Here is a 24,197-nt window from a genome sequence, read left to right on the forward strand (position 1 = left end):
CTTGTATGAAACCTTATATACACCTTGCTATATGTTCCTAGTTGCTCTCCTCCTAATGAGATAGAACCCTCCTTTCCACCCTGTATTTTCATGTCTATTCACCCAGCTTCTGTCACCTTGGCTTCACATCTCAACTCCAGACAGAAGCTGCGCACATAGTCTCTCTCATGTGTCTACTTGATCCAAGAAGCTCACTCATCACCAGTACCATTTTCTTCCTTATAGTCCAGCCCAATCCCTGTCTGAAGAGTTGGCTTTGGGAATGATTCCTGTCTTGGACTAACAGAAGGTCTGGGGACCACGACCTCCGGGGTCCTTCAAGTCTCAGTCAGACTGTTAAGTCTGGTCTTTTTACAAGAACTTGAGGTCTGCATCCCACTGCTGTCCTGCTCCGTCAGGGATTCTCTGTTGTGCTCCCTGTCACGGCAGTCATCTGTTGTAGCCGGGCACCATCTAGTCCTTCTGGTCTCAGGCTGATGTAGTCTCTGATTTATGTGGCCCGTTCTGACTCTTGAGCTCATACTTACCTTGTGTCTTTGGCGTTCTTCATTCTCCTTTGCTCCATGTGGGTTGAGACCAGTTGTTGCATCTTAGATGGCCACTTGCTAAAGACTCCAGACACCACTCTCCAAGATGGAATGCAGAATGTTTTCTTAATAGATTTTATTATGTCAGTTGACCTAGATGTCCCCTGAAACCGTGGTCTCCGAACAGCTGCCCCTGCTGCGCAGGCCTTCGAAGTGTTCAGTTTATTCAGGAAACTTCTTTGCCTTTGGTTTAGTCCAGTTGTGCTGACCTCTCCTTTATTGCATGTTGTCCTTCCCTTCACCTAAATTAGTTCTTGTCTACTATCTAATTAGTGAATCTCCCCCTCCTTCCCCCTCACCAGGCCATTCTTACTTTTTTACCAAGACCAATTTAGCTTCTGTTGAGTTAGTTTGTTCATTTGATTCTGTTCTGTGTAATCTTATTTGAAAATTTTAGTCCACAGTGTTGGGATAAAGAAGAAAACTTTAAGAGCACATTTGCAGTTATAAAAGTGGCAGTGTTGTCAAGTGGTCTGCAGGTATTGAGTGTTTGCTCGGTCTGTATGGCCAGTTTAGCATTGTGGTAGCTATCGAAGATTGGTATAGTATCCCTCAAGAGGCTGACAGTCAAGGTGAGATAACGCCAGTAGAGTGAAATTGTTAACAAATGACAGAGTTGTGTATAGTCCAAAGTGCTACAGGAGTTCAGAGAACAAATGATCTGTGGGGACACTAGAAAAGTCTGCATGGAAGAGCTGTCACAGGAAGGATGGTGGGGAGGATATTGATGGGTGGAGCAGTCCACCCCATCCTCATTACACCTTTTTTTCGTACTCTTAGTGTTCTGACACACCATTCATTTGTTCATACATTTTTTTGTCTCCTTCCTGAATAGAAATTGAACCTCAGAGGGAAGAATCTCTGTACTGTTAACCACTGTCTCGCCAGCTCCTAGAGCAGTGCCTGGCATATATTAGATACTCAGTGAATGCATGTTAAATTAACGAATAAATTGTAGGCAGGCCGAATAGAAGTGAAGGTACAGATGCATTCTCTAGCAGTGAGGGAAAGGTTGGAGCAGTTTATAGAGATGAAAGTGACTTTAGTTGCCTAGGTGTCATTGCTTTCCAAGTGTGTTTTGCACACCCTAAGGGTTTCTTGGAGCCTCCTGGAGGTTGTCAGGATGGAATAACTAGAGCACAAGCTGACCTGCTCCCTGCTGCCCTCTTTCATCACGTTGTCTTTATCCTAAGAGTTGCTTTGAACACACAGTTCTACAGCTATAGAAAGTTTGGTTTCAGGGTTAACTTCCCTGTTTTTCAAGTGAGGAAACTGAAGCCCAGATAAACTAGCGTTTTCTCACGATCACTTAGCTAATTGCCAGAACTGGAAATTTCCTCAATCCAAGGTTCTTTCCACTGACTCTTGATTTCTTCCAAGCTAAGCCCCTATGTTATCACCCTTCCAGCTGCCACTTGAGCATTATCTTCCTCAAAAGAAGACAGAGTACCACTGGCCAGGACCTGTTCTTTCCTGTCCCAGGAGCTCCTTCCTCTCTGTCCACATCCTGCCTGCCCATTAGGGTCTAGGTCAGATTTCCACTCCTCCAGGGAGGTTTAACCCAAGCTGGAATCCATTTCTCCCTCTGCTAAATTTCAGGAGTTCTTTTTCATCTCATTGATGTGCCTTGGTCTCTAGGTTCTGGAACCTTTTCCCCTTTCACAGAGTGAGTACTTCATAAATACTTGTTGAACGAGCCTGATTAGCTTGAGGACAGTGATGAAACTAACCTACTGTGAATTAAGAGTTTGTATTGGAAAAATGGTTTGATACCCATTTGATAACACCTAGGATGGCAAGTGTTGACGAAATGAGCACACACATACATTCCCCTTGGGAGTATAAATTGGTACAACCAGTCTAGCAGGATTACAGATGTATATGCCCTTTGACTCAGCAGAACTCCACTTTTGGGAATTGATTCTACAGACATTCTCAGTGTGTGAAATAACAAGTGTACAAGTCTAAGACTGGAAACAGTCTGAAGCTTAAATGTTTCTCCATCAATCAGGAACTGGTTAAAAACATTGTGGTGCACCCATATGATGGCATATACAGGTGGTCCCTGTCTTACGATGTATTTGAGTTATGATGAACTAAACGTACGACTGTCTTTTTTTTTTAATACATTTTATTGTTAATAATACTACAATAAATACAATATTAAAATATATCTGTACATTTGTATGTAATGTTTCCAACCCCCAAATACAAAGATCAGATTTAGAAAGATGCTGATAATAAAAGATACTGATAATAAAAGGCAGTAATAATGAAAACTAAAAAAAAAAAAAAAAAAATGAAGTATTCAATTTAAGTCAGAGTTGACCTAAGGCAGAGTGGTCGAAACAGAGCCCCATCGTAAGTTGGAGACTACCTGTAATGCAGTTGTTCAAAGGAAGTAAGCTTTGTTTGTACCGATAGGGACTCTTTTCCAAGATAGCACGGAGGGAGGAACGGAAAGAAGAGTACGTATAAGGTGCTTCCGTGTGTGCCTTTTAAAAGGGGGAGAAAACTTCATTTATAGGCGTGTTTTTGCTTATTTACGCGGAGACTTCTGGAAGAATGCATAAGACATTACTGTTGTTAATCAGGCACTGGGTGGGTTGTTGTTATTGTTATGTGCTGTCGAATCCATTCCCACTCATAGCAACCCTATAGGACAGAGTAGAACTGCCTCATTTGGTTTCCAGGGAGCAGCTGGTGGTGGATTTGAACTGCTAACCTTTTGGGTAGCAGCCTACCTCTTAACCACTGTGCCACCAGGGCTCCACATAAGACACTAAAACCAAAAAACCAAACCCACTGCCATCCAGTCAATTCCGATTCATAGCGACCCTATGGGACGGAGTAGAACTGCCCCGTAGAGTTCCCAAGGAGCACCTGGCGGATTCGAACTGCCGACCTTTTGGTCAGCAGCCACAGGACTTAACCACTACGCCACCAGGGTTTCCTGCAAGACAGTAGTAGTAGTGATTTCCTCAGGAGAGGGAAAACTAGGTGGCTGGGGAACAGGGGTGGAGGAAAGACAGTGTACCCGCCTGTAGCTTTTGAAAATTTATACTATTTATTACATAGTTAAAGAAAGGTCGTTGAAGATGTTATCCTAGTTTGCTGCCTCTTCTACCCCAATCCCAGAGTGACAGATGATGGGCCTGTTAGCACTCCATTCCAGCTCATGGGACTTTCCACGTCCCATCCAGTCTCAAGTCATCAGCATTATCAGTCAGTTCTTCACGAGTGGAGAGCTGGCAGTGATGTGTGCAAAGGATAGAGGTGGGGAGGAGATCCTCTTATTAACTGTGTTAGTTTTCTTAGCTGCATAACAAATCATCAGTAGTTTCGATTGTCATGTAATGTAACCCATTCAAGGGATGGCACCTCATTACCTGGTTAGAAGCAAGTCACAAGTTCGGCCTGCACTCAGGGTGGAGGGATTGCACAAGAGTATGATGAGTATGACTCATGGGAGTCACCTTAGGGTATCTCTGCCATCCAGCAGTCAATTTTTAGTACCCAGAATCTGCTCTTCAAGAACTGAAATGACACTGGAGTTGGGAACTTAGTAACAATGAATGAGCTGAGAAGGTGGATTTTCATTTGGGAGACCTAAAGGTGTGATGGCACCTTTACTTCTAGAGGTATTAGTCTCAGTCTTCATTCAGTGATTTTCATTCTGTTTTTAATGAACTGTACTTCTAGTACGATTGTGACAATGGCACTGGACCGGGCAGTGTTTTGTTCCATCGTACATAAGGTAGCTCTGAGTGGGAGCTGACTTGACAGCACCTAACAACAAAACAGTACTTCTGGTATTCCTTGAATAAGTTAATTTGTTCTTAACTACTTAAGTTGCTGAGTTTCTTTCTGAATATCATTTGCTTTAAAATAAACGGTTAAATTAGTAATTTTCAGTGGACAAATAGCCAAGGCCTCTCAGAATTAGGACAAATGTGAAGTAGTCGGGAGTTCAAGAAGTCAGTTTGGAAGTGAGTCTTGAATTGTTTAACTCCACCTGGTGGAGGTTTTCTGTCCCTGCTGGTGGACTTAACACAAACACAGTCCCAAACGTTTTAATTCAGAGTGACTGTTGATTATTCTTAGGGCTTCTCTGCTGGATTGCTGGTGTCAGACGGATATGCCAGTCTTGTTGTAGACCTCCTGCTTTATGGTTGTGCGTATGAACCGCACTTCACCACGATAAAAGGGATGTGATTTGACCCACAGCGTAACTCAATACTCGGGTGAATGCTTGACATTTCTACGTATAAGAAGGGTGACATTGTCAGAATGACTCTAGGATCAAGGATTTGTGGTAAAAACCTGTCAGATGTGACCCGGGGTCACAGAATAGTTTGCTACAGAAATCATACGTCTAAATAAATGAGTTATGGGGTTTTTTGTTGATGACTTATTGGAAGACTGTATACAACTGTTGCTATAGACACAGTCCTCTGTAATTTTCTAGATGATGTATCATTGCCTAATGAAACAAGCCGAAGAGTCTGGAATTCTGCAAAAATGCCCTTACCCAACTTCTTTTGGCCCATTAGAATGTGTCCACCATACAAAACAGGTTTCCTATTTCAGGAAAAAGAGGTTTTGTACCAAAGTATTATTAGGGTATCATTTCCTTCAAGAAGGAAGAGCCCTTCTGCTTGGCCTTCCAGCAGTCACTGAGCACACTGTGTTCTAGCAGAACACACCATGCTGTTGCTCTAACCTCTCATCTCCCCTATCCCTTCCATACTCCTGCTCCTGCCTTTGGTAGTTACCTTTCCTGAAAAGCCTTCCTCAGTCCTTTTGGGGCTGGGACTGTATGGTATTCATCAACTGTGTGTTTCCAGGACCTAATAAGACATAGACTGTGACATTGAGTGAGCTTCTCAGAGAAGGTCTGGTAAATCCAAGAGAATTACAGACATTTCTTTATAGTGTTAAAGGGGGAGGGCAGTTTGGAGGAGTTGAAGTTTTTATCGTTCAGTTATTAAATGAACAGAATGCTGTGTAAATTCCTTCTTTACTAACCCTAGACGATGGAGTATATATACTGTGTCTTCAATTCTAAAAATTCTGAGTGTAGTTGTACCTTTCGGTCAGATTGAAATGTACTTGAGTTGGATCAAATTGTAACATGAGTCAAGGTATCCATCATAAAACACCAGAATGTAAGTTTAAAAGTTGTTTGTTTTTTTTTTGTTGTTGTTAATTTCTAAAGTTGTCATTGATACCTGACCACAATAAGAAGTTGGGAATTCTTTAAATGTCCTGATGAAATGCACATGTATCTCCAACTCATTTAAAAAACATACACAAATGAGTCAGTTGACATCTGCTTCTGCTTTTTTTTTTTTTTTTTAAGGTATAAATTTGAATTTGGCCCCTTTTAATCATCTCCAGCACTTTGTCTAAGTAGCTTTCCATGATTTGTATACAAAAGTCACTTCCCAGGAGAGGAAGACTCTTTTAAAGTGTAAGCCGAAGTGTACACACACTTAACATCAGAGGAACCTTCGTTTTTGGAAGTAATTTGAAAGAAAATGAGCACCATTTTTTAAAAAAGAAAAAAATTGGAACCACATTTTTAGGTATTTATGTGTAGCAAGAAAGGATTTTTTCAGCCTTCCTCAATTGTACGTGCTTCCTCCACGGTACATGCCGTGTGACTTTATTTTAGAATTGCAAAGGGTTTTTGTTTTGTTTTTTTAAGTACAGATGATGTTTAATTAAAATTTTTAAGGTTGACACATCTAAAAATGATACAGCTCAACATCTGCCTGTTTTTTAGACGTCAGTACTAAGCAAATATTAATGCTATAAAAAACTGAGAGGTGTAGTTTTAAAATATAAATGTATTCCATATTAAGATGCAGCAAGTTTAAAGAGGGACTGAATTTTTTTCTCGTTGTGTTCTGGCATATCAGAGCATAATGTTTTCATTTGTGGTGAAAAGTTTTTCCAAACAGGCCGTTTCATAACCAAGAGTTGCACGTTTTCATAGCTCAAGAGTGTATTCTTGAAGACACAGCTAGAAACTCCTGTGCCACATTGTTTCTGGGTCACAGTAAGGATGTGTAGAGTGTGCTGTGATTGAGAGGGTCCTTCATGGTGACACCATTGCAGAGCTTTGGGAGTTCTGTTTTGTGGGTTAGTCAGTAAACTTGTTGTGCTCATAAGATGAAGGTCAGATTTCATTCATACTTCTTTTTGTCTTTGTTAACCCCCCTGAGCCCTAATTGTTACACCCCTGCCCTTTGCCCTTACTTGCCCATGGGAATAATTACCATGTCATTTTTACCCCAAGTCTCCTTTTTTCCCGTCCCATTCCCCCTTTGGGTCATGGTAGGGGGGTTACCGTCTCACAGTGCTAGCTCAGAGTGTTAAAAGCCCCCTCTGCAGCCCTGATGGCTGCCCCATGTAGTCACACTTACAAGGGTTTTGGCCCTTGGCTTGTTGCTGTTGCTGGACTCTGGATCACTCTGTACCATCTCTTTCTGGCAGAAAAATTTCTTGTCAGAGGGAGCTCCTCCAGCAAAGCTGTGGATCCACTAGTCACAGTTCTCTCCCTAATACCCCAAAAGACACAAGTGAGAGAGTGGGGCCAGGTGATCAAACTCAGCCTCCCTTGCTGTGCCTGGAATCCCTGCTTGCCTGGGCCCTCTAGCCGTTCTGCTCAGTCCACCTCACTTAGGGATTTCTGTCTCTGCCATGAGGTCCCACTCCTATTGCTTGATCTCCTTTGGAGAACACCCCTGCCACAGCTCTTAGGCTGATCTGTACCTGTATGATTCCCAATTGTCAGCTGGAATCTGGCCCGTGGATTTCTTCAACCTCATGTTCTCTGAGCATTCCTTGGAAATTAAGAGGTTGTTGTTTAGCCCCTGATGGCCTCTAGGGAACTTTGTAGCTAAGGCCACCCTTGCCTCACAGGGCCCTTAGCTAGGACCCAGCCCTAAACACTTGAAAACCTTTCCATTCAAGCTCAGTCCGCCCATTGGCACATTATTAGAAATGCAAATTCTCTGTGTCCCTCCCCGCCCCTTTCAGAATCTCTGGGGTGGGGCTCAGGGATCAAGCTGTCTAGGTGATTCCTGGGCAGGCCCAGTTTCCAGAAGCTCAGCCCTAGTACACACACCACAAGTGGTGATGGCTGCAGAATGGGCACCCTGTTAGGATTTCAGAAGCAGAAGGAGTCTCATTTGGAGGTCATGATTCAACAACACTCAGTCTAACCTTTGTTTTCACTGTTGAGGAATTTGCAGCGCAGAGAAGTCCTGTAACTTTCTGGAGCCACATCACCAGTGGCAGGGCAGCCAGACTCAAACACAGCTCTGCTGAGCTGAGTTGTTTTTGCCTTTCTAGAACATCTCCTGTATGGTGTTCCTTCCTTTGTAGTATGTTGGTTAAGAGCATTCTTAATGTACTTAAAAAAAAAAAAGCAGCAGCCTGCTCTTCCAATCACCTTCTCCCGTCCCCTAAAACACCAGTTTTCATCAGTCGCCCTGGTCACTCTTTCCATAACTGCTAAACACTGGCATATTTTGAAATTTCCATATGTGCAATAGAATAAAAGGATTACAGACCCCAATATGTGTTTTGGTGTACCTATAGGGAATACCACTCAAACATATTCTCATTTTTTCATTTAACAAATATTTATTGGGACATGCTCTTTGCTCCTTGTTGGTGTGGTAAATATTTTTCCAGATAAAAAAATACTTGTATCTACCTAAAGAGAGGGCAGCATTCTTAATCAGTGAACATGTTAAAAGTGTTTGTTAGTTTGTTCCAACAGTTGTTGGTGGACCTGTAGTGATGTTGATTGTCCTTCCAAAAAAGACCACAGGAAGTTTGACTACCAGGGGGCTTTTTTCTCACCGCCAATAGAGACTGATGGCCCCATGCTTCATAGATTAACCTGAGCTGGGAGGTTTGGAGTCTGCACTTTACTAAACAAAACAGCCCCCAGCCATTTTAACTGCCTATCAGAAGAAAATAATGGGATTGCAGAACTCATCTAAATGGCTTGAGCAGCTTTAGAAGTTCCAGGATACGGATTGTGATGTCAGGGAAAATGAGTTGGTTTTTAAGTGTGTGCTTTTTTGCTTGTTGCTTGTACCACTGTCCGTTTGTTCTTTGGTTCTGATCCATTCGTTTAGTGAGTATCCTTTTGGTAGGCAGAACAATGTCCCATTTTAGATGCCAGAAATACACTAAATCGGGACCTGGTTTTCTGCAGTTCCGGTCACCTTTGGAAATGGACATATATGATTTGCTTTTCCCTGCATTTAGCTGTTTTCACTTTGAACACATCATTCCATTATTTCAGTGTTTCAGTGAACAGTCTGACACTTTGTTTTAAACCATAAGTGTGTATTGTTTAAGAAAGTTATTGTTCTTTTTAAAAATGTTTCCCTAAATGTCAGCCTTGGAGAGCTGATGAAACCTGGTTTAATTTTTTTTGGGTTGAGTCCTCGAGGCCTGTAAGTTTTGGTCACACCTTAAGCAATGCCTGTTTCTTGTGCTCTTGGAAGGACTTGGGCATGTCTTTTCTTTTGAGCGTTCCTTCTTTAGACAGTGCCCAGATGTTGTATATTTGAGTAGATAGTCTTGGTACCATATGCTTCACTGCACTGCCTTTAGAAAACATTTTGTAATTTTAAAGAAATGTAAAAGTCATAAAATACACTTTGTAATATTTTTTCCTCTTCAAAATAAAAGATGATGAAATTTGACTAGAAGAGATTATATATTAGATCAAATTACATGAAATAGTTACTACTTGTTAGCTTTTGCCCTAGAAAAAATGACAGTTTCTTACGAGTCAACTTAAAAACCCACTGCTGTCAAGTCGATCCCAACTCATAGTGACCCTTTACCAAAAAACCTGTTGCGATCGAGTCAATTCTGACTCATAACAACACTATAGCACAGAGTAGAACTGCCCCATGGAGTTTCCAGGGAGCACCTGGTGGTTTCGAACTTAACCATTATGCCACCGGGGTTTCTCTGTATATCCTCCAAATCCCTAAATAGCCAGCACTGATGATTGTGCCAGCTTGTTCTCTCATCAGCTTTCAGGAAGCTCCTGCATTTAAGATATTTGTTCCAACTGTTGCCTCTTATTTCCTAAGAAGAGCTTTCTGCTTCTCAGAGCCATGGCCACCCAGTGCTGTAGCTCTGAAAAGAACTTTATTAGAATTTAGTGGCTGAGATTCAGCCATCTTAGGAGGGTCTATGGTTGCCAAATGCTTGAATGTCTCCCTTTGGCGTGAACAGCCATTTATTCTCAGTACAGTAACTCTTGCTTTTGTTGTTAAGATAAACTGGGCATTCATTTCTACCTTAAAAGTATGTAACTTTTCACTGGTATAGTGAAAGAGCTCCAGAACCATATTATTAAAGTCTGTGTATAATAAAGAGGTGAGAATTGTGACCCAGCTCCTAACTTAAACGATGAATGCATGGAATAGTAGCCTCCTTGAAGTGAAGATGAAACAACTCAGATACAAGTTTGGAGCAATCAGTGATATTCCTTTGCTTAAGAAAGCCCCACTTGTCAAATGCTAGCCTCATCTCACCTTTGGCATGCTATGAAACAAACCATTTTCAAGGTTTTTTTTTTTTTTTTTGGAGTAAGTTACAGGCAGTCCCCCGGTTATGAACGAGATCTGTTCCAAAGCCTGTCTTTAAATCACACTTGTAGCTAAGTTGGAACAGATACGTATGGTTCTTATTTAGCATCAGTTAGTCAAATGTTTGTTTTACTGTATAATATATATTTTACCTTTCCATGAGCCCTGATGGCATAGCGGTTAAGAGCTCAGCTGCTAACCAAAAGGTTGGCAGTTTGAATCCACCAGATGTTCCTTAGAAACCCTATGGGGCAGTTCTGCTTTGTCCTGTAGGGTCACTATGAATCGGATTTGATGTGATGGCAACGGGTACAGGTATACATATAAAATACCGATGGGTACGAGTATACATATAAAACTGCATGCATCTGTCAGTTTGTGATGGCTTGTGTGCTTATATGATGCTGGAAGCTTTGCCACCGGTATTTCAAATAGCAGCAGGGTCACCAATGGTAGACAGGTTTCAGCTGAGCTTCCAGTCTAAGACTAGGAAGAAGGACCTGGTGGTATACTTCAACAAAAAAAAAAAAAAGATTGGCCAGTGAGAACCTTAGCAATGGCAGTGGAACATTGTCTAGTATAGTGCTGGAAGATGAGCCTCTCAGGTTGGAAGGCACTCAAAATACGACTGAGGAAGAGATGCCTCTTCAAAGTAGAGTCAGCCTGAATGATGTGAATAGAGTCAAGCTTTCAGGGCCTTCATTTGCTGATATGACATGACTCAAAATGAGAAAAAAACACTGCAAACATCCTTTAGTAATTGGAACATGTATAAAGTATGACTCTAGGAAAATTGGAAGTCATCAGAAATGAAATGGACTGCGTACAGATCGATATCCTAGGCGTTAGTGAGCTGAAATGGACTGGTATTGGCCATTTTGAATCAGAGAATCACATGGTCTACTGTACTGGGAATGACAAAGAGGAATGGCATCACATTCATCGTCAGAAAGAACATTTCAAGGTCTGTCCTGAAGTACAGTGCTGCCAGTGGTAGGATAACATCCATACACCTACAAGGAAGACCAGTTAATAGGACTGTTATTCAAATTTATACACCAACCACTAAGGCCAAAGATGAGGAAATTGAAGATTTTTACCAACTTCTGCAGTCTGAAATTGATCAAGCATGTAATCAAGATGCATTGATAATTACTGGTGATTGGAAACAGAGACAATAGTTGGAAAATATGGCCTTGGCGATAGAAACAACGCGGAGATCGCATAATAGAATTCTGCAAGAGCAATGACTTCTTCATTGCAGAGACCTTTTTTCAACAACATAAATGGCGACCATACACTCTCAGCTCTGCTTTCTTGGTGGTAGGAGGCACTTCTCTCTGGTGCCTTTTCTCTTTTATATTTCAAAAGAGATTGACTCAAGATACAAACTAATCCTGTTGATTGAGTCCTGCCTCGTTAACGTCATAGAGGTTAGGATTTACAACACAGGATAATCACAAAATCACAGATCACAAAATGGTGGACAACTACTGGCAATCATGGCCTAGATAAGTTGACACACATTTTGGGGAGAACACAATTCAGTTCCTAACAGTATTACGATGAAATACACAAAGACCTGAAATTAGAAAACCAAAAGGGAAGAACGTACTCGGCGTTTCTCAAGCTTAAAGAACTGAAGAAAAAATTCAAGCCTCAAGTTCCAACATTGAAAGATTCTCTAAGGAAAATATTGAACAACACAGGAAGCATCAAAAGAAGATGGAAGGAATACACAGTTACCATACCAAAAATAATTGGCCAGTGCTCAGCCATTTCAGGAAGTAGTAGCGTATAATCAAGAACCTATGGTATTGAAGGAAAAAGTCCAAGCTGCATTGAAGGGAATGATGAAACACAGGCTCCAGGAATTGATGGAATGCCAATTGAGATGTTTCAGCAGACAGATGGGGCACTGGAGGTGCTCCCTGGTCAATGTCAAGAAATTGAGAAGACAGCTACCTGGCCAATTGACTGCCAAAGATCCATATTAGTGCCCATTCCAAAAAAAGGTGGTCCAACAGAATGTAGAAATTATCCAACAATATTATTAATATCACACACAAGTAAAATTTTGCTGAAGATTGTTCAAAAGTGCTTACAGCAATACATCGACAGGGACCTGCCAGAAGTTCAAGCAGGTTCAGGAGAGGATGTGGAGTGAGGGATATCATTGTGAATGTCAGATGGCTCCTGGCTGAAAGCAGAGAATACCAGAAAGATGTTTACCTGTGTTTTATTAACAATGCAAAAGCATTTGGCTGTGTGGATCATAATAAATTATGGATAACATTGCAAAGAATGGGAATTCTGGAGCACTTCATCATGCTCATGAGGAATCTGTGCATAGACCAAGAGGCAATCGTTCCAACAGAATAAGGAGATACTGTGTGGTTTAAAGTCAGGAAAGGTGTGCATCAGGTTGTATCCTTTTACCATACTTATTCAACCTGTATGCTGAGCAAATAATCTGAGAAGCTGGGCTATATTAAGAAAAACGCAGCATCAGGATTGGAGGAAGACTCATTAACAACCTGCGGTGTGCAGATGAAACAGCCTTGCTTGCTGAAAGCAAGGAGGACTTGAAGCCCTTAATGATGAAGATCAAACACCACGGCCTTCGGTATGGATTATACTTCAACAGAAAGAAAGCAGAAATCCTCGCAACTGGACCAATAGGCCACATTATGATAAACAGAGTATATTGAAGTTGTCAAGAATTTCATTTTATTTAGATCCATAGTCAAGGCCCATGGAAGCAGCAGTCAAGATACCAAACAACATATTGCCTTGGGCAAATCTGCTGCAAAAGACCTGTGTAAAGTGTTAAAAAACAGAGATGTCACTTTGAGGACTAAGGTGCTCCTGACCCAGTGTGTGATGTTTTCAGTTGCCTCATGTGCATGTGGAAGCTGGACAATGAATAAGGAAGACTGAAGAATTGATGCCTTTGAATTGTATTTGCAAAGAATATTACATATACCGTGGACTGCCAGAAGAACGAACAAATCTGTGTTGGAAGTACAGCTAGAATGCTGCTTAAAATGAAGGATGGCGACACTTCATCTCACATACCTTGGACATGTTATCAGAAAGGAGCAGTCCCTGGAGAAGGACATCGTGCTTGGTAAAGTAGAGGGTCATCGAAAAAGAGGAAGACCCTCATCAAGATGGATTGACACAGTGGCTGCAGCAGTGGTCTCAGGCATGACAGGGATTATGAGGCTGGCACAGGACTGGGCAGCATCTCACTCTGTTGTACACAGGGTTACTATGAGTTGGAACCGACTGGATGGCACCTAACGATGTGCATATGAAACACTTCCAAACCCTGTAATGTTTTCCTGAGTGTCACAAAGTTGTGCATGTGTTTGTTATTGGGAACCATTGTATTTATTTAACTCAAATTTTTAATGTAACAGGCTTTACAGCAATCCATTCTTAAGTACAAGTTATTTGTTTAAGTCAGACGTGTCTAACCCAGGGGACTGCCTGTATAGAAGTTTTTTGCCTGTCCCCAAAGAAGATATAAATAAATATAAACATAGTTCGTATTAAAAAAAAATGTGAAAGTGTTTCTCACTTTATTCTGCTGCCTTAGATGGTCAAGTACTTTCTGGTCACCCGTTTGCGCCACGCAGGGACTATAGAGTCTGATATACAGTTGGATGGCAGTGCCCTCTTGTGGAGAAATAACATACTGATTATCGTGCTCTCTCAGATCTCAGCAAGGATCTTTTTCTTTCTGTTAAAAATCAACATGTGTAAGTATATTTGGCACAAACTACATTCTTAACTATAGGACTCATTCTTAATGTTTGTTTCTAATTTCCACCATGTTTTATAAGAAAAAAAAAGTGGGGAGGGTGATGGAAGAGGTGAGGTATGAAATAGAATCACTGCAGTTTCTGAGTGGGGGAAAATTCCCTGGTAAACTGGTGGCGGTCAAGTCGATTCCTACTCATAGTGACCCTATCGGGCACAGTAGAACTGCCGTATAGTGAGTGTTTCCAAGGAACAGCTGGTGAATTCGTACTGCCAACTTTTTGGTTAGCAGCTGTGCTCTTAACCACTGCGCCACCAGGGCGCCATACTTGGGTAAGAGCCAGAAAATGTTTTTGAGCAGTTAATGGCAGATTTTCTCTTAAATTAGTATAAAAACCTCCAAATCAAGTTTTTTGGAGTGTTGTGTTTTTTTGTAATGGAGTCCCTGGGTGACTCAAACAGTAAAGCACACGTCTATTAACTGAAACGTTAGCCGTTCAGATTCACCCAGAGGTGCCTTGGAAGAAAGGCCTGGTGATCTACTTTTTGAAAGGTCACAATCGTTGAAAACCCTGTGAAGCACAGTTGTCCTTTGACACACATGGAATCGCCATGAGTCAGCGACAGCTGGTGGTGATAGTTTATAAAAGCCCTTTTTCAGCAATGTAAAGTCTTTCTTACGGAAAGTTCTGTAGGCTGAGGGAGCAAAGATCACTTCAGGTATACGAGTCTTATAAAATTAGGTTTAAATCACACCTTTGGAATAAACAGTTGTGGTTGGCTTTGGCGTCAGAGCAGAGTCTGTGTCCCTGCTGTTCTGTTTAGGAACAGCAGACCTGGACAAGGACTGTCACTGTCCCAACCCCAGTGGTGACGATAGTACCTTTACTCCAGGCTCGTGAGGCTCCGCTGGGGGAACACAGTGTGCCTGGTGCAGAGGTGCTTCAAAAATAGAAGCAAGAAGGATGCTGCTTATGTGGTTTTGCTCTTACTGTAAAAAAGGCTTAATATTTTTTAGCAGTTATTTCCTATTTAATGTTTAAGTTGGTGCTCATGGGTTAAAGTGGATCCTGAGGCTTAAGAGCAGCTGTGTGTCTGAAGGCTGAATCGTGAACCAGTGTGTACCTCTTACTGGCGAGAGCACAGCCCATGAATTTCCAGTGTGACGATTTACCCCATTTTAGTATAAGGAGTTGGATGTGTGAGATGGTACAGGACCGGGCAGCGTTTCGCTCTGTTGTACAGCACCTAACAACAACAGTGTTCGTGGATCTACCATTGTTTAAGGAAATAAATGTGTCTTGATGATCTACACATACTATTTATGTTCCATTGTTGTTAGGTGCTACTGAGTCAATTCCCACTCAGAGCAACCCTGTGTACAACAGAACGAAACACTGCCAGGTACTGCACCATCCTCACAGTCGTTGTTATGCTTTAAGCCCATTGTTGCAGCCACTATGCCAATCCATTTCATCGAGGGTCTTCCTCTTTTTTGCTGACCATCTTCTTTACCAAGCATGATGTCCTTCTCCAGGGGTTGATCCCTCCTGATTACATGTCCAAAGTAAGTGAGATGTTGTCTCACCATCCTTCTAAGGAGCATTCTGGTTGTACTCCTTCCTAGACGGATTTGTTTGTTCTATTGGCAGTCCATGGTGTATTCAGTATTCTATGCCAGCGCCACAACTCAAAGGCGTCAATTCTTCTTTGGTCTTCTTACGCATTGTCCAGCTTTCACTTGCATAGGAGGTGATTGAAAACACCATGGCTCGGCTCAGGCACACCTTACTGAGTGTTCAAGGTGACATCTGTACTTTTCAGTACTTTAAAGAGGTCTTTTCCAGCAGATTTGCCCAATGCAATGCATCGTTTGATTTCTTGACTGCTGCTTCCATGGGTGTTGATTGTGGATCCAAGTAAAATGAAATCCTTGACAACTTCAGTCCTTTCCCTGTGTATCATGATGTTACTTATTGGTCTAGTTGTGAGGATTTTTGTTTTCTTTGTGTTGAGGTGCAAATCGTACTGAAGGCTGTGGTCTTTGATCTTCATCAGTAAGTGCTTCAAGTCCTCTTCACTTTTCATCAGGCAGGGTTGTGTCATCTGTAAATTGCAAGTTAATGAGTCTTCCTCCAATCCTCATGCTGTGTTTTTCTTCATATAGACCAGCTTCTTGGATTATTTGCTCAGCATACAGATTGAATAGGTATGGTGAAAGGATACAAACCTGATGCACACCTTTCCTGACTTTAAACCACGCAGTCTCTCCTTAAATGACTGCCTCTTAATCTATGTAAAGGTTCCTCATGATTACAATTCAGTGCTCTGGAATTCCCATTCTTCACAATGTTATCCATAATTTGTTACAATCCACATAGTCGAATGCCTTTGCATAGTCAATAAATCACAGGTAAAAATCTTTCTGGAATTATCTGCTTTCAGCCAGGATCCATGTGCTTTCAGCAATGATATCCCTGGTTCTGAGTCCTCTTCTGAATCCAGCTTGAATTTCTGGCAGCTCCATGTTGATATTCTGCTGCAGTTGGTTTTGGATGATCTTCAGCAAAATTTTACTTGCATATGATATTGATAATATTGTTCAATAATTTCCACATTCACCTTCTTGGGAATAGGCATAAATATGAATTTCTTCCAGTCGGTTGGCCAGGTAGCTGTCTTCAAAATTTCTTGGTATAGACGAGTGAGCACTTGCAGTGCTGCATCCATTTGTTGAAACATCTCAGTTAATGAAATCGACTTGTTAATATGTTAAAACCTAAGTCATTGGTCTTTGGAGTTTGAGTATCTTCGTTTAAATAGTTTGTTACAGTAATAAATATATTGCATATTTGTGCTTGAAACATACCCGCACCTGAGGGGAGTGCTAGCGAGTAGGGTAGCCCACCAGCCCTGGGCTATACAGGAGCCCCTTCCTACCCTCCAAGGGCTTGCTCCCTTTGGCCTTACCTGCCCATCTCCATCTGGAGCACAGCTGTTGGGTTTCCTGGCTGTGTTGTAGGATATGCTGTCTGTCATGTCAGGCATTGGGTCTTTTTCCGTGGCTGAAGTCTTCTAATTTCTCTCTTTCTCTCTATTAATTTGTAACCTTCTAAAGGCTCTGGGGCCTGCACTCAAACTCATGACATCGTTGGTGATCTCTGGCTACAGTATGGCTAAAATGAGAAGTATGGTGCTTGCAGCCCCACCTCAATGCTGATGGCCTGAGAGCCCACGCTTAGCATGGAGCCCCCTTGCCCGCCTCTGCACACCCTGCCTGGCACCCTCACCTCCACTCTCCTCACCTGCAGATCTCTATGGAGGGTTGAGATTAGAAAGATTACAAAAAAGTGTCTTTTGTGTGGGTGTGCAGATCTGGCTGCATTTCTCAGTTCTCAATACAGTTGCTTAAATACTCAGCTTCTATGATTCGCTGGTGGGAAGCCAGTAAGGATTAATGAGAGGGGTGAATTATAGAATATTTTTTAATGCAGTTTTGTTCCTCTGAGGTACATTCAGTAACAGAAACTAGGCCAACAAGTTATTGACAATTAGTGGTCCTTTGAGAATCTGCTTTAATGAATAGATAAGAATGATTTGTAATTAGCATAATAATTATATGCAAATGAATGCTTCTGAATTGCTCTAAAACACTTCTGAACTGTTTAAACAGCCCTCCTGAGATCTTGTTACTCTATTAATTTGTGTAGCAAATCTTTTTTTCATAGATCATGCAAAGATAAACTTCAGCCCAGCCCCTGTCCAAATTATTAAGAATTCCAAGGTGGTATGGCCTGAATTAATGAGATTTACTTATACTATATTAATGGTACTCTGTGGGAACCTGAAAGGGTGAGGAATCATTGGGGAGATGTAATTTTTTATAGAAAAGAAAGCTGCTTGTTTGAAAATAACTGTTGAAGTCAGGTTCTTAAACAAGTTAATAAATGTTATTTCTCTTTACATCTCTGTTATTTGCTATTGCAAAATGTAATGTAACTTTTTTTTTTTTTTTTAAACGAGTTTCACCTTTGGAGGCTGGGTTGACTTTTATCATCAGCTCCAGACAGTTGTTCATTTGACATCCAGGTTAATGGTGATAAGATCCAGGAACTCCTTGTTTTTAAACTACCACAATACTGAAAAGTGCAGGGCAGTGCTAATAAATGGTGTTTGTTTCTTTTTTTCATAAGTAATTCAGCTTTTCCCCCTACCCAGGGCTTCAGTTTTAGGATGTGGTTGGAGAAATAAGCTTTGCTATACTGAGCAACAGTACTACGCATTTTAAACTTAGTGGTTATCTTTGAGCTATTTGAGTACACACCTAATTAACCATTTTATGCTAAAGGAAAACATTTTACAGCATGTTGTAGGATCTGACTATCCCTCTCAAGTTTTTATTTTTACTCTGTATAGTTGTTTCTCTTTTTCCAGAATGATCTTTTCATAAGTAGGTGTCAAAGAGTTGCTAGTGTTTGTGGCTTGGGCATCTTTTCCTCGGTTCACACTTAGCCTCACCTGTGCTAACCCAGCCATAGTTTTTTAACCAGTTTCTGGTGGCAGGAGCCCAACTTGACTTTCCCACTAGCTGTCAGGAAACTCCTGCCAGCCTGTCCCTATCACCTCCTCACTTCCTTATTCATAATCATGAGTTAAATCCAGGCTCAAGGACATTTAGGTTAGGCTCAGCACAGCTTTTGTACTTACAATCTGGGGGGCAGCCACTGTGCTAAAAGATCTGTAAAACTAATATTCTTTGTTTTCAAAATGAATCTGGTTTCTATTGAGAATTTCTTGAGAGCTGTAGTGGATAACATACGTACACCCAAGAGGTCGCACAGCTTTTGTATTCCAGTGACAGAAAACAGTTATTTATAAGAATTTAATGAATGTATTCTGTGGCTCCAGTGTGGAGACTCAATAATCCATTTATTTGCCATGTTATATTTTACTTGTTCTCCAAAGGGTGTCTTGACTTTCCCTTGCCTTCTTTCTCACCTAAATAAGAGTTTTCAATTGAATAGAGTTGTATTAACAATAATCTAAGTCTACCTTATGCTGATAACCATTATATTTTTCTGTTGTTCAGGCACTATCATTGGTGCAGCAAGTAATGTCTGGGGACATTACACCTAACTTGATAATGATGATTTTACTAAGCCCTTATCCTGGCCAGGCCTTTGGGCATTATACAGATAATTAAAATTTGATCATAAAGAAATTTAGACACAATGCACCTTAGCAATAACATTTTTCTACTTTTAAACATGATTGTAAAACTCTTTTTAAAAATACATTTCCTTGGCCTAGTGAGTTTGCTTTCTTTTTTTCCCAAGGATTACAGAAAGTACATAGCAGATTCAGCCTTCAGAATACCCAGGAGCTGAAGACTCAGTAGGCTACAGCTGTCTTCACCCACAGTATTCTAAAAGAACTAATGAGATGAGAAGTCTGCAGCTGGTGGCAAGCGCGATAAACCATGAGCCAAGGGCTTCCCTTCATCACAGCCTCCCCTTTCCCCATGGGATCCCAAAGGAGACAGAATACTAACAAAGCCAGCAGGCTGTCTTATTCCACACTATTGCTCATTTGCAGCTATAATTGGTAGCTGAGGTTGCATTCTGTATGCTGAAACTGTCATACATGAAGGAATATATTTGTTCATTGTGATAAGGATATAAATCGGCCAGTTTTCAAATACAGAAAGACCAAACTAGATACCCAACAATGAAATGGTAGCAAAGAAGGTACGGCTCAAAAAATTAAATGTTTGTTATAGAGATACAAATTGAGGTTGTTGAAACTCCTCCACCTGCCTCATGCTTTTTAACATCTTGCTGCTTAAGTTGAAGTGATTAAACATTTACGTATTTTTAAAAGCACAAAAATTCCTAGGTTTTGACAAGATGCATTATCGTCACCTGTCAGGGTTAAGGGGCTATTGTTAATAATTGGATTTTGCTGCGTTTTCAGGAGCCCTAGTGGTGCAGTGGTTAAAGCACTTGGCTGCTAACCACAAGTCTGCAGTTCAAACCCACCACCGTTTTGCAGTCGAAAGATGTAGCAATATACTTCCACAAAGATTTACAACCTTGGAAACCCTCTGGGGCAGTTCTCCTCTGTCCTGTAGGGTCACTGTGAGTCAGAATGGACATGGCGGCAGTGGGTTTGGTTTTGGTTTGGTTACATTTTCACCATAATAATCTTTAATGTTTACTGCTTTATATTCAAGAGAAAGAGGCAGAGAAGGAAGGCTTATCTGTGTGTCTGGTATGTGTATAATATATAGTCACACTCATGCCTTATAGGAAAACCCACTTTGGTGTCTGGTGCTGCAGCTTCTTGGTGTTTTTGCAGTGTGTTTTGCTTATCTGGCATTTGTGGACACCCTCGGCCTTCATCCTGTGTGGTATACTAGATTGAGCCTAGGAGGGAGGCACTAAGAAGGCCTAAATTCAAATCCTAGGAGAGGTTTGACATGCCACCTCATGGTTTCCTTATCTATAAAATGAGGGACTTGGATGGTCTTTAAGGCCCAGCTCACCTCTTGAATCTACAATTCAGAAAAGTATCTCAGTGACCAGCTAACACTGATAATGAGGACCTGGGAGTTTATTTTATAGACCAGTATATTAGGTTCAGAGCAGAGTTTTGAAGTGTTCTATTTTCTTCAGTCAGTTAATCTGTTAAATTTTTTCACCAGTTTCCACCAAGCCTCTTCTGACTGATGGCGACCCCATGTGTGTCAGAGTAGAATTGTGTTAAATAGGGTTCTCAACAGCTGGTTTTTTTGGAAGTGGGTCACCAGGCCTTCCTTCTGAGATGCATCTATTAGCAGCCAAGTTCATTAACTGTTTGCACCACTCGGGGACATCAGTCTGTCAAATAGGTATTGATGGTCCCTGAAGCTGGTGGCCTGGTGTGGAGCCGGGGTTGGGAGGGAGTATTGTGGAGGAAGTCCACCTAATCCCTCTGCTCACACTTCACCTTTACTGGTGCAGCAGCAGGCGCCCTAATCATCCTTAGGCTGATCTCCTGGGGCCGCCACCCCTTCCCTGGTTTACCCCCACATGAAAATTCTTTATGGTGGCCACAATTTAGACCTAGCTCTCTTTTCTTAAATTGGTTGTTTTTTGGTAAGTGTACTAACGTTACTATATGTCATCCGTTTTATTCCTTTAGCCCTAGTGATATGTGTACACACTTTGTTTTGTGGATTTTGTTTTTTCTTTCTCTCTCTTGGAGGGGGAAAGTTTAGAATCTGCAGAGGTAGTTGTGCTAGCTCTATTACATGAGCTCTAAAATGTCCCCCCTCCCTTTGTCATATTTTCGTGTATCCAAAACCAGGATTTGTCTACGAGTTATAGCATATCATAGTTTAATTGGCAGAGTATTTTTCTTCTTAATAATACATTAAAATAATGAAATATTCTATAGCTGATGCCTCTTATATCCAGGAAATGTGTTTTTTACTGTTCAACATAGGCCAGTCTCCCTAATCTCTCAGACTTTATACAAAACATTTGAGTGTCATGCCCAGCTGAGGTCACAGCCCAGTTAGTAGTAAAAAGGAAAAAAAAAATCATTTTGTTACCCTCAAATGGAATGAACTGGTGAACGCTGTTGACTTTGATTCTGACTAGAGTTCTTCCCCCTATTCTCTCCTGGCAGTTAAACACGTACTCCTGTGGGTTTTTGTTACCTTCTTTTTGTTTGCCTCTCTCCCAGCCATACTCTGACTTTTTAGGAGTCAGGCCATCTGTTGGTTCTCCTTATCCTCCTCAGACTGCTTGGACTACCTCTTAACCTCTCTGCACTACCTCTGCATGGTGGCTGTTCATTAAATAGATTTTCGAGTGAAGGAAATGATGCAGAAAGTGATTATTTGATATGATGTAAAGTGTATTCAGTTTTGGAGAAAAGTGTGCTTGTCTTTGAGTTTTAATCTCAAGCCTCTGACCATGAGGAAAATGTATTATGGAGTTACATGTTTATTTATGTTAGTAGAGTAGCTTATTTCTCACCGTGAATCCGGGCCTTGAGACCATCTGTGCGGTGATTCTTTTTCTCAGAAGTGAAATTGTTCATTTTTAGGTTGTGGTTTGCAATTGGAATATAAGAATTCATATTAACTGACAGTAATTGAACTTTTCTGCTGATGTGCCCAGATGCATGAGATAACTCCGATTGTCCAGCTTCTTGCAGTCGATTCATCCTGGCTCATTCTAGTTCACAACTTCCCTGGATAATACTGGCTGACCCAATGCCTAGGGCTACACCAGGCTGCATATTGTAACGCAGTGAGACCTGGCGTCGTCGGCTGAGTTGGTTTGCTTAATGATTTTAGCCTGTCATTGGGCATTTTCATAGCTTCTTAGATGACTTTTAGAGAGCTTTGAATTGAGGACCGCGTATTTACCGAATTGGCTTTCCTTAATGTTTTGTGTTCTACTTGAACCTCACATTTTTCCTTCTTCTCCTAATTTATTTCTAACTTTCTTTTTAGGAATTATTAATGGGTAATAAGCTTTTTCTGACCAACTCTTGAGTCTGGGTTGGCTGCTTCTCAGCGTGTTCCCTTTGATTTGTGAAAGTTTTTATTATACTTTGGAATATATTTAGTGGTTGCTTTGCATTTGCACTGCCCTTATCTCTAGAACAGTGATTTTCAGCCAGGGTTTTATATCTGACTTGTCTGGGAGTTTTTCCCAAAGTATATGGTCCTCCACAAATACTGTGAAGAACCCCTGGTTCAGAATGCTCTCTGCAGTGTGTTAAACTGACCACCTGACTCTATCCACTGTCACCGTTACAACGCATTTCTTATTTTCCTAAGTCTGGACTTCAGTTCTTTAAAAGTAATATTTTTATTTCTATCTGTAGATTTTGTGTCTGTCTGTATGCATACATGTAATGACAAAAGAATTTTATATACTCCTTTCATTTCCTTCATCCTGTCAGGAAGAGGATAATATTAAGGGAAGCAGAGAATTTAGGCACTCCAGAATCCTGAATCAAACTCAAATGTTAGAGCCATTCCCTGGTAGCATGACAGAATTATAGTCCCCTCTCTCACCTTCTTTGACAGTGCGGGGCTGAATGGTTGTGCTAGCTTGAGCCTGATGGTGCAGGTGTCCCGAGTGCACCCTCTCTTCCATGAGAAAGCCAAGGTTTGTGACCCCATGGCTCTCTGGAGGAGGGTATGGAGAAACTGGTCAAGAAATGAAGGCATGTGCCGCAGATCCAACCATAGAAGACACCTGACGACTGGTCAAAATTAGTGGTTCTGATTTGCGCTCCCAGTCACAGTAGTCGCTCTGAAGCAGGCGTTAATAGTCTCCTGTCATCTACGGGTATCGCCAGAACTGGGAAGGGTACATTTTATTCCTTGAGTGTGGTTATATATATCAAGATGCTGAAAGTGTTGGAAAATGTTGGAAGATTTAATCTTGGAGCAAGCTTTCCCATAACCAGTCGTGGTGGACTGCTAGTCATGACTTTATTACTTATTATTATGTAGTCATTTTGCCTAAAAGAAAAGTTTAAAGCAAAGAGAATTAAGCTGAAAGCTTAGTGTCCTGTAGAAGCATTTTCATACTTCTATGCAAAAACAGTAAGCATAATCAGTTTTTGTTGTGCATTTCTGTAGCTGCAGAGCGCTGTTCTGGTAGAGTTAAAGAATTTTCTCTGGTTTTCCTCTCTACTTCTGACTTTGTTTTGCTTTGCAGGACTACAAAGCTGATGAAGACCCAGCATTATTCCAGTCAGTCAAGACCAAGAGAGGCCCTTTGGGACCCAACTGGAAGGTACTGGATGCTGACCTCTCTCATAGGCAGAGTCCTGGCAGCAGAGCACTTGACAGGTCCTGAGTCTTGAAGAGCTGGTGACGTTTAAGTGAGAAATAGAAATGGCACAAAAACAATTTTATTTGTGATAAGGACTTAAAGCCAGTTGCAGTTGGCCAGCAAGTCTGTGCTGCATTAACAACAGAACATAGCCAGACTGTCACTTTCAGCGTAATGCGGTTCAGGTGACTCTTAAAGACGCAAGTGATTTAGTCTTTTGGGATTGTAATGTTCTCTTTTGAGACTTGAAGCAGTACAAAAGTTCATGTTAAAAGAAGGTTTATAGTTTAAATTTACTCTTAGTAAAAACTGAATAAGTCCCCTTTACACAAGCCCGTGTTTTTGGACTTATAATAATTATA

The 24,197-nt window shown here is 41.2% G+C and overlaps 1 protein-coding gene across 2 annotated transcripts in view; it reads left to right on the top strand.

Moving 5' to 3' along the window:
- Nucleotides 1-24,197, top strand: part of PITPNB (phosphatidylinositol transfer protein beta) — a 74,560-nt gene that overhangs the window by 27,711 nt on the left and 22,652 nt on the right. For both annotated transcript variants that reach the window (XM_049865441.1, XM_049865440.1), the window contains exon 8: nucleotides 23,719-23,796. In XM_049865441.1, coding sequence (XP_049721398.1) covers nucleotides 23,719-23,796 — 78 coding nt within the window. The remainder of the gene's footprint in view (nucleotides 1-23,718; nucleotides 23,797-24,197) is intronic.

This window comes from Elephas maximus, chromosome 22 (genome assembly GCF_024166365.1).
Source record: "Elephas maximus indicus isolate mEleMax1 chromosome 22, mEleMax1 primary haplotype, whole genome shotgun sequence".
Taxonomy (NCBI): domain Eukaryota; kingdom Metazoa; phylum Chordata; class Mammalia; order Proboscidea; family Elephantidae; genus Elephas; species Elephas maximus.